Raw genomic sequence first — 12,975 nt, forward strand, 5'->3', positions numbered from 1 at the left:
CTCAACCTCTTCCACTAACATTTTCTAACCATGTTTGATCTCATCTCTCCAGAGCCTGCCAGTGTGACTGTGACCGTGTAGGCAGCATGGCAGACCAAAGCTTGCATTTACTATGTCTGCCACCTGCTACCTACCTGTTAAACTGCATAATACATTTGAAGTCTGTTTTCAAAGTAAATCCTAAGAGAATAGCATGATAATCAATGCAAAGTTGTTGATGAATAAAAATCGCGTCCCTTGGGTATTGATACAAACGAATGTTAGGAACATACAGGAAACTGACAAAATAAAAACAGCACCTACAATATTCAAACTAATACAGGAGCACTACAACGAATGCTGCCTAATAGAGCCTTTCTGAATTGTTGATCTGTTGATATTCGCTTAGATACATGTATATCATAATCAGCCGCATACACAGATGGGTGACAAATTAAAGCCAGAACCGCTTTAGTGCTCCTTGACATCTGGAACACTACTGGAGGGATGAACCCTATTCTTCTAAAGGATTTCGCCTCATTTGGTGTTTGGATGATGGTGGTGACAAGTACTGTCTGTACTTGTTGTCTCCTATAGATGTTCATTTGGGTTGAGATCTGGTGACAGTAAAGGTCGTCGATTTGCATCATTTTCATTCTTATTAAACCATCCAGTGACCGCCCATGCCCTGTGGATGGGAATTTTGTGATCCTATTTCCTAAAAATATAGTCACTTAGATGTTTTGCTCTGTGGTTTTGATCTAGAATTAAAGTTAACTGGACCTGCACTGTATTTTTAAACATGTATCACGCAGTACAAGTTTTTCCTTTTAAAGGTCCAGTGTGTAACATTTAGGAGGACCTATTGGCAGAAATGGAATAAAATATTCATAGGCATGTTTTCATTAGTCATTAGCCATGTCGAACCACGATGTTTCTACTGTAGCCCAGAATGGAGAAACGCTGACTGTAGATAGGGCCTTTGACATTTTTTGCAGTTTCGAGGCCATCATAGTTTCTTCTACATGCTTTGAACAGGAGGGCAAGTTGAGGGTGTTTCAATCAGCTACACCGCTAAATACAACTAAATCCTTCATGCTGGACCTTTAATTTGTCACCTTACTATGTTGGCAGATATACTAAAGGAATTTGTAGTAGGGTTTTATAGGTTGCATTTTTATATATTTTACATGTAATAATATTAAACAGTAATATATCTAAATATATATTATCTGAATGTCAATTGTTAATATTTTTCACACTTGAATATCAGTATTGGATCGGCTTAAAAAATCTAATATTAGTTGGGCTTTACTTATTATGTTCTTCTAATCTATGGTACCTTTTGAGGCGTTTTGTCATTTTGGACTTCCTTACAGTGTAAAATAAAAGATGTTCCTGTTACTTTGTCCCTACCTAATTATAAACACATGAAATCAAATATAGAGAAAATGTCTCTTTCTTTAGTAAATGCTTAAAACTGGATTCATTTATGTTTGGATGATAACATTCATGTTTTTTTTCTGTTTGGACCACTCCAGGTAAACATTGTATGGGCCTGGTAGACTTGGACCGCTCGTGGGCAGCAGAGGCTCATGGGTACTCGGTGCAGGTAATGACTATGGAGCCTGAAAGCTGTTCGCCAAAGAACAACATGCTGGTGGGAAGACTGCAGCAAAAGAGTGGACTGGAAGCTGCTGCTAGCCAACTGGAAGCACCGGCGCATAATTAGGACCGCAAGCACCACTGTACAGCATCTTCAGTGTGGTTAGGGTTTGATAAAGTACCCAGCCTCTGTGGCTACTGTCGTAATGGTGCTCAGAATACTGTTTTTAATCTACCCTCAACATTTTCTTTGAATTTGTTTTTTACAAGCCCTTTTGTATGAAATGGCCTCGGAAAATAAAACAGTTGTTTATTATTTCTGGACTAGCAGAAGTCAACTTCTGAAATGTCTTTCAGACTGAAGGTAAAGGTAACCATGCAATGAATGACTGTGACAATAAACACATGGAAGGGTGCTTTCTGAGAACTACTCCCTTAGTTAAATGTGCTCAATTACTAAACACTTAGTTTTAGTAAAAGAGCTCAAGTCTCTCACCAACTGCTACGTTACATTTGTGTCTTTGCCTAAACTGTGTGATCAAGCTGTCAGCGTAAACAGAAGCAGCAGGAATTACACACCCACACTGCAAATTAAGTACGGCATACTTACACATGCTGTTTTTGCAAATAGTCTGTATACGGCCTTCTGTGATAGAACTCAGCAGTCCGCTCCACTCTGTTGCCAGGTATTAACAGAAGAAGGAGAAATTCAGTGCTGAAAACTCATCTGCGCTTAAAGACAAGATGGGGAATCATCATTACCTACTTTTCCTCCTTGTGTGTTTGTGGTAGACTATGAGAGAGAGGGGGATATTGAAAGAGAAATTGATCTAAACTCATAACACATCAGTTAAAATATAGAATTTGTCACGGTTCTAGAGAGAACTGATTATTCCTCATAAAGAATGAATGTGAATATGGTATGCATTCCGTAATACGTTCAGCAGCAATGAATATTTTATGATGCTGGCGAAAAGGTCAGTGTGCTTGATTAGATGCACACTGTTGGCAGCCTAGTAGCTGAATATCATGCAGTATGCTCCATATTTCCAATCCTTTATACTTTAGATACACTATAGCCCCCTTAAGCTTCCATTCCCCTAGGTGAAACTGGTTATCTGTTTCTCTGAAAAATCCTGTGTTGTCAATTTTGACAGTGTGCTGCGGCTACTTGGGGAATCTGGGGAGGTAGCCTGAGATCCAGTTTTCCTGCTCACACAGAGGGGATAGACGCAGGCAGTGCGGGCCTTTCCAGCATCGTGCTCATCTGAATTCACTCAGCAGAGTCAATCTATCCCGAGGTGAATGGCCACAGACACAGCTCCTTCCAAGGACTGGAATTATTTCAAAAGGAGATCTTTATGCTTGTAGCTCTGCACAAGTGCACATTACAAAAATGCATATAGGTACAATAGAGGAGAGAGTAGGTGGCACTACTTAAAGCTTGCATGAGACAGATAGGTGTGAGGTGTGAAGTTGGTTGATTCAACCCAAACAGCTGGGGCTGGAAGGTGAAAAGATTCTTTGTTTAGACAAAATATGTGAGACGTCTGAGCTGCTTTGTATGTCTCTGCTCAGTCTGTTTTGTTTTATGAATGATTAGCCTTGTGGGGTCTTTCTATAAGTACAACATAAAGTCAGTGATGCACTGAGGTGGATGCGTTCTTTTATTGTGTAATTAACAGAAACAGAAATCAGTAACAGGTTTATTGCCATGTAGGGTTTCACACCAAGTAATATCCACTGGTGAAAAATGTACATGCATGACATTTAATCAGAGATACACTTATGTATCCTTTCTATTAAACCAGGGGGCACTAACATGTAGGTTTTCAAAAGCAGCTCTGAACTGAACAATTTGTTGCAGCAGAAAACTTTTATTGTTTTACGAACTTCCGTTATACTTTTAATTAAAATTCATCTCGTCTTGGTAGCCTCCACTTCATTACACTGGTTGTGTTTATGGCCATTTACCTGCAACAGTTCGTTGCTCCATATCTGGGGTCCCTCGTCGTATGAATGTTTCGTTTTGGCGGGTACTTCATTTATGTGTTCACAGTTACCATAACAAGCACAGATATAAAGCACAATACCAGTTAAAATGGATACATAGGGCCACCATTTAACCTGCATTACCACAAGTGAAATGTGTTTAATTTTCACTTTATTTTTTTCACTTTACTTTATTTTTATTTTATATAAACAAACAACGTTGAGCGTAATTATAGAAGTTTCAAATAACAATCCATTTTAATACACGCATTTCCTGTTCGGTTGCCTACAGCAGATCTCGGCTGCTGTTATTTTGCACACCATAATAATCTTGTTTTCTGATTCCTGATGCTTCTCCTCCTACTGTCATATTATATATCCCCAATTTAGCAGTTCCCTGCTTATGTTCTATTTTTGAGTTTATTTACTTTGGTCTGCTGTAAGCATTGTCTGTTTAGAATGTAACATAATGACTCCCTTCTCCTGTGGGGTTCATTAAAGGATGTGTTCACCCAAATCACAGGAATACATTTGTCTTTCTTCATATTGCCCTGGCAGACGGCATATTGTGAGGATTTCGAAGAGGAACTGGAATTGTTTGATGTTTATTTTTCTGGTCCTTAATTCCTTTATCATTTCCTGGAAAGAAGTATGAAAGTTGGACTTATTATAGATCTATTACCGTAGATTCCAATGACTTAATTCAGATTAATTTCTAATGTGATCTAAGTAGTCTCTGCTCAGCACAGCAGGTCAGCTGAACATGCAAAACAAGCATACAAGTAAGAGATTATGTTTATTTTAATAAATAATTAATACATTTATATTTGAGTTTTAATTGAGCTGCTCTTTCAAGATACTTTCTAAGGAACTAAGTTTTAACTAAAGGAACTTTTTCTTAGAGATGAGCATCTTCAAACTGGACAAATAAAACTTTGCCTGGCTGACCCTTTAAAGTTTCCTCTGATTTCCCACAACATACCAATAGTGTGGGTAATTGAGGTTCTGCAAAAACACATAACTAATTTTCAAATGTAATAAATCATCATGGAATCAAATGTTTACAGTCCAGTCGTGAAAGTGACGTGATTAATAGTGTAATTACACACAACCGGCCCTTCTCCGATCACTTGCTTCTGGAGATGTCAAACCTCTCTGTACCACCGCATAGATTTATTGTCAGGTTGTTGACGGGGCGTAACAAGGCGCACAGTGCCACGTATCAGACAGACGGCGGTGACTGAACAACCAGCTGTAATCATATCAAACCTTCATCTCATTCATCTCCTCCTTCATTACTGGGCCCTTACTGGAGAATAATTTCATTGACTGACTTAAATTCTCGAGGCAGAGGGCTGTCACCTCAGAAAACGAGGCAGACGTTCATAATGCTGCCCCTAGACAGGAAGAGCCATTCACCAGACATTGGATATTAAGTGCTGCTTGTGACTCAGGCAGCAGATAATCACCCTAATAGAATGACACATAACCTCTTGTCGAAGAATAAGAATAATAACGACTTTGTGATTTCATGTTGAGCGCATCCAGTCTTCAAGAGGTGCAAAGTATGATGGGAAAATTGCATTCAAGAAAAGCAACTGATTGCGCCTTTTATTATTATTTATTTATTATTTTTACACAACAATCTAATATTAGGAAATATCTGACACAAAGCAGAACTGAATCTGTCTGTAGTTTGGAATCATTATTAAAAAAAACATTTCAATCAAAAACTAAGTCACTTGTGTTTTTATTTACAATAATTACAGCTCCAACAAAAGCCTTTCTGTTTACTCGAGTAGTGCTCAAGCTGTCAAACCGCTCATTTTGTATGTTGTGCGGCTTATTTTTTTGTCCTCTCCAAATTCAGCCCCAGTAATTTTCGCTGCATCGTGTGAACAGCGTGAGTACCGTCTACCTGGGTGGGCGATGCACCTGCGTGCCTCAGCAGGCTACGCAATTAATTAAGGCATTTCCAAAAGCATGCGCGGCACGGAGCTGCATCTGGAGCCTCTTCCTCCTCTCGGCTGTGCGGGGCACGGCGTTATATTAAAAGTCTGGCAGGATATCCGCGGTGTTTTTGGCCGCTGTTTATTGGAAAGACGGGGAGATAAGGTCTGACTGCAGTGAGGGCTGTTGGTTGGAGAGCCCGCTGACTGAACTTGTGAGGAGAGGAGAGAGGGGGAGCTGTGCGCTCTCTTCCCGGCAGAGTGCGTCCCGCTCCACACACACACACACACACACGCATACACACAGACACACATCGGGGTTACTCTACTCCCAGACAGCGGACTGCTTTTACTCTCGCGCCTCCTGAATATCGCACATGAGCACTGCGAAGGACGCCGGCAGACCCTGTTCTACCTACCTGTGCGCCTTCAGCGTGCGTCAAAGAAACTCTTCTGTTTACGTCTAATTGTTTCCTCCGCGGTTTCCTACCCAGTGCTTTTGGATTACGGAGAATAACAGGCAGCGTGCAACTCCCGAAATCATGGATTTATGGATAAAGTTGATGTTATTGTACAGCTGCTGCTTTGGGGCAAGCGCAGACTTTGATGGCAGGTAAGGGCACATGGTTCACATTGTCTGCCAAAGCCGATGTTTTTGTGAAATAACACTGATTTTTGAGCCTGCAGTTTGATCATCACACTTCAAGTCCGTTTGCAGGCTGTTTCTGTAAGAAAACCAAAAACAAATTGCGCCTTTGGTTAAAGATAGCACTTTTTGGGATGGAGTGGATGCAAACTGAGGCATTATTGTAGGATCTCCAAACTGCGAAGCTGAATTAAGATGCGAATGAAAACATGTTGCTTTTGTGAAATGTTGTGCGCTCGAATGCACTGTGATTCTTGGCATCTCCGCTTTATCCCTTGCAGTCTATTATCCTAACTTTTATTTGGACGAAAACAGTAATAATCCAAGTGCACCCATACCAGTATGTTGTGCGCCTCGGAGCACACATTCTGTTATAGCAGAAGCGGTGTTTACACGTTCAAAAACACACAGTACGGCTCTTCTCCTGTGCAGGTATCAGGCTGATTATAAAGTGATGTGACAGCACACCCGGTGCTTCATGTTCAAACACGAATTGGATGAAGTATGCAAAGACAGGTGTGGAGACGTGCCAGACCCCAAAGAATGCATGTGTCCGAGATTTTGATCTGCATAATAGCTGCATCTGAGTTGGTGAACATGATGAATGATGCCAGCTTTTTTATTTTATTATTTTAACAACCATGCATAATAAGCCAGCCAAGTTGTAATTTAGGTGTAACAAGTATTTAAAGACATGTTTCCAAATTGTCTGTGATGAAGTCATTTTATCAATCATGTTCATTGGCACAATGCTCACTTCACTTTCTGGGCTGGGACTGATTGTTAAGAGGACTTACAGTTAAATGAGATGTGGAAAATCGACTTTATTCCATCTCCTATTTCGGGTCATATTGCGTTAGATTTCTAGAGCTCAGAGTAAAACTGGACTGAAGTCCATCCAAACAGTGAGAGAGTTACACAAACATAGCTCTTCTGCCAAATTTCCTACATCTAGAGAGTGCAGCAAAGTATTGTACTTTTCCCCATGTATCTCTGCCAGACAGACTGAGCCCCTAAATCAGGATCCTTTCTCATGTTCCACACTTTCAAATGAATGAAAAACTATTGAGGATTATTTGAGGTAACCGTTATTGAAATAGTATGCATGCATTTCAAAAAGCCCTTACAGACTGACTGCCATTCCACCTGCTTGTTGATAGATTTTGACATCTGGAGGTATATTGCCCTTTGTTCCCCCCTCCTTAGCTCTTTCAATTCAGCTTTATGCCGTGCTCAAAAGTATTTCAAAAGTAGGAGATTTGGATATCAAAGGTTTGAGCAAAGGACTTAATGTGTGTCTGTGCGAGAGAGAGAGAATGAAGGAGAGGGCAGAGATATTACAAAAAATCTAAGATGAACATTTGCAAGCACATATATTATTGTTATTTGGGACTTTTTTTCTTAATCACCATGGCTAATGTTTGTGTGACAGGTTGTGGTATGATGAGTAGGGCTTTAACTTTTATTTCACGCATCGCCTTTGTGTAATGATCATTTACTTGAACCTAGCAGCAGCATATTGTACATTATTAACATCCCTGCTGATGGAGTGGCTTGTCACCCTGGCCATAATTTGCCAATTTTTATGGGTATAAACTTGCCCGGGCCTGAGTCTCCGCTTCAATATTAATTCATTGAGAGAATATCCCCTGAGACCGAGCACAAGCAAAAAAGCCATTTATTACCTAGTCTCCCTCACTTATTGCCTTTTAGAAAGCGTTCCTAACAGGCTTATCCATCTAGTCCTGAAGGGTCCTTCACGGGCATCATTGGCAAGATCATTTTGTTCTCCCGTAGCTGCACATAATATGCTTACCCGCAAATCTGTGGCTAAAAACGTTGCTTTTGTTTTCGCCACTTTTTTTTATTCCAACCAAGGACTCAAGGACAGCCGGGTTCCTGTCATGTAGCAGAGAAGATGTTTGCCAAAATAAAAAGCAACACATACATAGAGGGTATTCTTTCCTAGTGATGTCATTAAATTGTTAAGTAGAACTCAGGCAAGTAGCGCATACCAGACCTGCTAAGTAATAATCCAAAGACGTGGACTGGTGCCAGGTTATGTTGGCGTTGTAATATCAGACCCACATTTGGGCTTTCAGGGGTTGAGAGGGAGTGAGAAAACATTGTCAAAGACACATTTTATGGGTAGCCCAACAAAAATAATACATTTATAGTTTTCTTAGTGTTCAATATCCAGTGTATGTCAATGTTGTGATGAAAGATGTACCGACATCTCTATTATGAGTTATAGAGAAGATTTAAAGTGTAACCTGAACATTAAGTTCAAACAGTTCAGTTCTTGAGAAGCATGCATTCAAGTACTGTACCTCACTAAACAAGGATCTATTGGCAGGAATGGAATATCCATAGGTATGTTTTCATTAGTGTATAATTACCTGAATGTAGGAATCGTTGTGTTTTTGCTACCTTAGAATGAACCATTTATATCTAGATGCTGTGGGTCGCCTTCCATGGAGGCCCCCATATTAAACCATCATGTTTCTACAGTAGCCCAGAAGGGACAAACAAAACACTGGCTATATATAGGAGTATTTTTTTGCACATTCCATGGCCACTGTTGTTTCTCCTTCGCGCTTGGAAGGGGAGGGTGAAGCGTCAGAGTTGCGATCTGGAACTACATCGCTAGATGCCACTAAATCCTACACGCTGGTCCATTAAGTTTACTAAATTGTCCCACTGGAAAACTCCGGATACAGCATTTCTGTTTATGACTAACATAACTGCTCCCCCTTACTTGCTTTGTTGTCATGTTTTCTAAACCAACAGGACAGTTCGGGAGTAAGTGGAAATCAATTTATGTTGTATTGAACAAAGTGCTACAAGGACAATAAAATCAATCAGATGTTGCTGAATGTTGATGTAGACTACTCAGTCATATAAGTCTGTCAGTGAAGTATCTAGGTGCAGTAGAAGTATACTGGCATAGGTACTGCCATGTTGTCCTGTCCTTTATACAAAAAAAGATAGAGAATAGCAACAGTTCTAGCAAGGTCAGCGTCCCATTTTGCTTGTTGGCAGAGTCTGCTGTACAATACACTCTGTGACCAGACACCTGTGCATTTTAACATTGTAATGCAACTGAACAGTTCTGTAATAAACATCAGATTTGTGATTTAATCTCAACTGTTCATAATACTGTGTCAGAGTTAATTCTGTGGTCATTTGTAAGGCACTGGCCGATGGTGTTGTATCCTGCAGTGGTGAAATGAAGCCACAACTGCAGTCAGGACAACAGAGTTGCTGCCCAGCTTTTGGTGCAGAAAACTCACCTTTTCAGGCCACATCCTGACATGCCATGCTACAAATGTGTCATTCCCTTTAAAATAAAATGTCCTTGTATTGCTGCATTGAACATGCTCTTAGCTGGCTTCACTTACAAACATATACCTCCTGTTCCTATAGAGATTGAAGGCACTTATTGCAAGTCACTAAAATGTCTGCCAAACCAATGTAACACAATGTTAAAAAAAAGGTAATGTATTTCATTGCAGCATATTATAAGGTGTTTCCAAAATGTTTCCTTTCAATAAGGTGCTCTATAGAAGTGCATCTTAATACTGCCTGAAAAGTGCCACAAACCAATTTTAGTGGTGTTTATTGCAGGGCTATTGTGTTGCATTGCATTACATCATACAGGTGTTTTTATTTTTCTGGCCACTCAGTGAATACCTTCCACTTTGTATAAAAAAAGGTATTTAGATTTAATAGGCCGATTTGATTTCTAATTTTAAATCTTTACCTAAGATATTTGTCAATATCTCACATGGTGCTGCGCGTTAATGTGATAGTCTTGGCAGTCTACGTGCTGCTGAGGTGGTTCATTAAGACTCCAGACACCTTATGACTCCACACGCTCATGCTCTCAGCTGAGCTTGGCAGGTTCGAGCAAGTCCTTCACGCCAAGATGCTACGAATGCAGCAATCAACAACTATGTGTGTTTGTCAGTCACACTTTGCATGCTTCAGTATGGATTCATGGATGGATGATAGATAGATAGATTCAATTATTATGGCTCTGACTGAGGACTATACCTTCATGGTGCTGATTACACACTCTGCTCCTCTGTGAGCGATGGACTGACTACTCCTCATTGTCAGGCAGGGGAAATCGGCCAGTTCCGTACCCATTAGTAAAACAATGGAAGAACGATGGCGTTCCCATAGCGGGTATCAACCGCTCAGGTTCTGCTGGAAGAACCTTGTCTGATAACCCATGCTTGAGGAGAGGTGTCACACGGCATGCGTGAAGGGTAATAATTATCTGCTTGGGTTCCTTCAAGGCTTAGTGCAATTTAGGATCATTATTCAAAGCCTCAGGGTAATAAATACAGGTATTATGCTCACGTCCATTTGATATGCCAGCTTTCTGTTCATTAGAATATCACTGGGGACAAGATGTATCTCAAAAACTGCTCTTCCTCTTTGTGCAGTGTCACCCTTGCTTCCATTGTTGACTGTCATTCATTGTAATTTTCAAAACGTTCATAAATGTTGTAAGAAATTAGGAATATGCGTTTGACATTGTTGCAGTGTTGATGTGGTAAAACGGTGAGCTGATGAATTTTATTAAATCCTCAGTTTCAAGTTCAGAGTGTGTTGCTGTGCACAACTGCCGCTGGCCAAATACAGCATGAAGAGAGGACTGAGAGGAGCGCTGACAACATGAAACGTGATTCCATGTTCACTATGTGTGTGTATTTATAAATTAGTGTGTAGGAGAACGCATTAGAGGAAAATATTTGATTCAGTAATTCAGGACCTGTAGGTCCGTGTCTCCTTATCACTCTCACTGTACCAAACAGACCTCCCAGACACCCCTCGCCCACCATCCACTGGGAGCCTGTAGGAGTTCAAACTCTGCACCTTTGGTCATAGTCTTCATAACATCATGTGTACAGAGCCAAATGTCATGCCCCTCTGATCCTGACATGTTAAGAAAACTTGAAATAATATATATATATATATATTTTTTTTTTTTTGTTATGTGAAATATATTAGCTCTACCACATTATCATTTCCTGCTGAAAAATGGAAAAACATCTAAAATCCTAATTTTGCAGATAGACCATTTACTTTTTATTGGTTCCATCTGGGGTTTTTATTAACTTTTTCCTCATCTGCTGTTTCCATTTTGTTAATAATCTTACATTTACTTGATCTTGGATATCCATCTCAAGGAATAGGGCGGCAACAAATGGTTATTTTCATTAATCAACCTGCCCCCTATTTTCTGGATTTAACACTTTGGTCTAAAATATCTTCAGATAGCTTGTTTTGTTGGGCCCACAGTCCAAAACCCGAAGATATTCAATTTACTATCACAGAGGACCAAGAAAACTAAACATTCAGCAAATATGATAAAAAGTGACTTAAATACTAATATAAAGAAAGTTGAGGATTATTTTTCTATTGATCAGCCAACTGATTAATTAACAGTGTAATGAACAAAACAATACAAACAACAAAGGAGGACACTTCTATCACATAACAAAGTCAGACAAGATGATTTGCTAGTGATATGAAGTTAAAGCTAATTACACTGTTCTCAAAACAACATCTGGTAACACTGTTAGATGTGATTTTCAAAGCAACTCATCGTAACATGAAAGTAACTTATGGCAACATGAAGACTTCCAAAGAGGCTGGAAAAGAAGAGCTGTCAGAGTTAACTGCATCAGTCCACCAAATGAAGATTTACACCACTACATTTCCACCAGAGTTTCTGGTATTATTGGCAATTTGAAAATAGTTGTTATTCAAGGCCATCACAGCACAATGAGTTTGTAAAGAAGACAAAACCTGGACTTATGTAGAACAACCTCTGGCAGAAGTCAAAATGTTTTATGGGCATTTCTACTGGGAGTCATTATAGGTGCAATGATTACTTTTTAATGTCATATAACCGAGAAAGGAACACAAGACCATTAGGTTATACAGGAGCAGGTGCAAACACATGATGCCTCCATATTCAAAGATGATAATTACCGTATGCACACTGATGAATACATTCAAGAACAGTGCAAACTGTGCAAGAACATCAGGATGAAACATCTTCCAGTCACCAGATTTAAATATCACTGAAATGATATGGGAGATGTCAGATGTTTCTTTAAAGCTGTCGCCATCCTCCAAATGAAGCGATTTTTGCCACAGGCAGGGATTTTCTTTTTTTTCATTTAACAAGTTTACTGTGTAGAGGGTCAGCAGGTGCCATGTTTGTGCATGTGTGTGTGTGGCTGCATGTCACGTGTTCTTTCCTCTCCTCTCCTCTCCTCTCTTCTCCTCTCCTCTCCTCTCTTACTGTGTGCTTGGAGTTTCTCCCTGCCTGACTGCCTTCCTGCTTGCCAGGCAGCAGACAAACATTTTCCCTGGATCTGCCACTCTCACTTAGCATCCATCTGGGTTTTTTTTCCAATGAGGTGATTGGCAGCGGGGGCAAGCATTAGCATTTCCTCATCTTGGCATAGAGACACTAACAGGCAAGGATAGTGGCAAAGGATGTGCCTTGAATACTGAGCAACAGCCTCACTCTTTCAGTGAGGCACAAAAGAAAGCATCTTTTGTATAAAGGAAGTATATCAAGAGGGTTTCTTCTTTGTTTTGTAACTGGATTACAGTGTTTCCAGCTCATCTGCAGAACTTTAAACCTGCATAGTCAGTTAAGGTCATTCAGTTTTCATATTTTTGATTTATTCCATGATCTTTGCAAAACTTTAATGTGCTCAAGACCTCTTATAATGATAACAAAAGTGCAGTCTCAGTGCTAGTAGTGGAAGTTTT

General features: G+C 39.9%; 2 protein-coding genes across 5 annotated transcripts in view; both read left to right on the forward strand.

Moving 5' to 3' along the window:
- The window catches only part of gstcd (glutathione S-transferase, C-terminal domain containing), a 45,401-nt gene extending 43,386 nt beyond the window's left edge, over positions 1-2,015 (forward strand). For all 4 annotated transcript variants that reach the window (XM_035660323.1, XM_035660322.1, XM_035660324.1 and 1 more), the window contains exon 12: positions 1,521-2,015. In XM_035660323.1, the coding sequence (XP_035516216.1) occupies positions 1,521-1,711 (191 nt within the window). In that variant the 3' untranslated portion in view covers positions 1,712-2,015. The remainder of the gene's footprint in view (positions 1-1,520) is intronic.
- Positions 2,016-5,826: 3,811 nt separating this feature from the next.
- Positions 5,827-12,975, forward strand: part of npnta (nephronectin a) — a 48,592-nt gene continuing 41,443 nt past the window's right edge. The window contains exon 1 of the mRNA XM_035660283.1: positions 5,827-6,138. Within this exon, the coding sequence (XP_035516176.1) occupies positions 6,068-6,138 (71 nt within the window). The 5' untranslated portion in view covers positions 5,827-6,067. The remainder of the gene's footprint in view (positions 6,139-12,975) is intronic.

This window comes from Morone saxatilis, unplaced genomic scaffold (genome assembly GCF_004916995.1).
Source record: "Morone saxatilis isolate NCDOM2014 unplaced genomic scaffold, NCSU_SB_2.0 Contig17, whole genome shotgun sequence".
Lineage (NCBI taxonomy): Eukaryota > Metazoa > Chordata > Actinopteri > Moronidae > Morone > Morone saxatilis.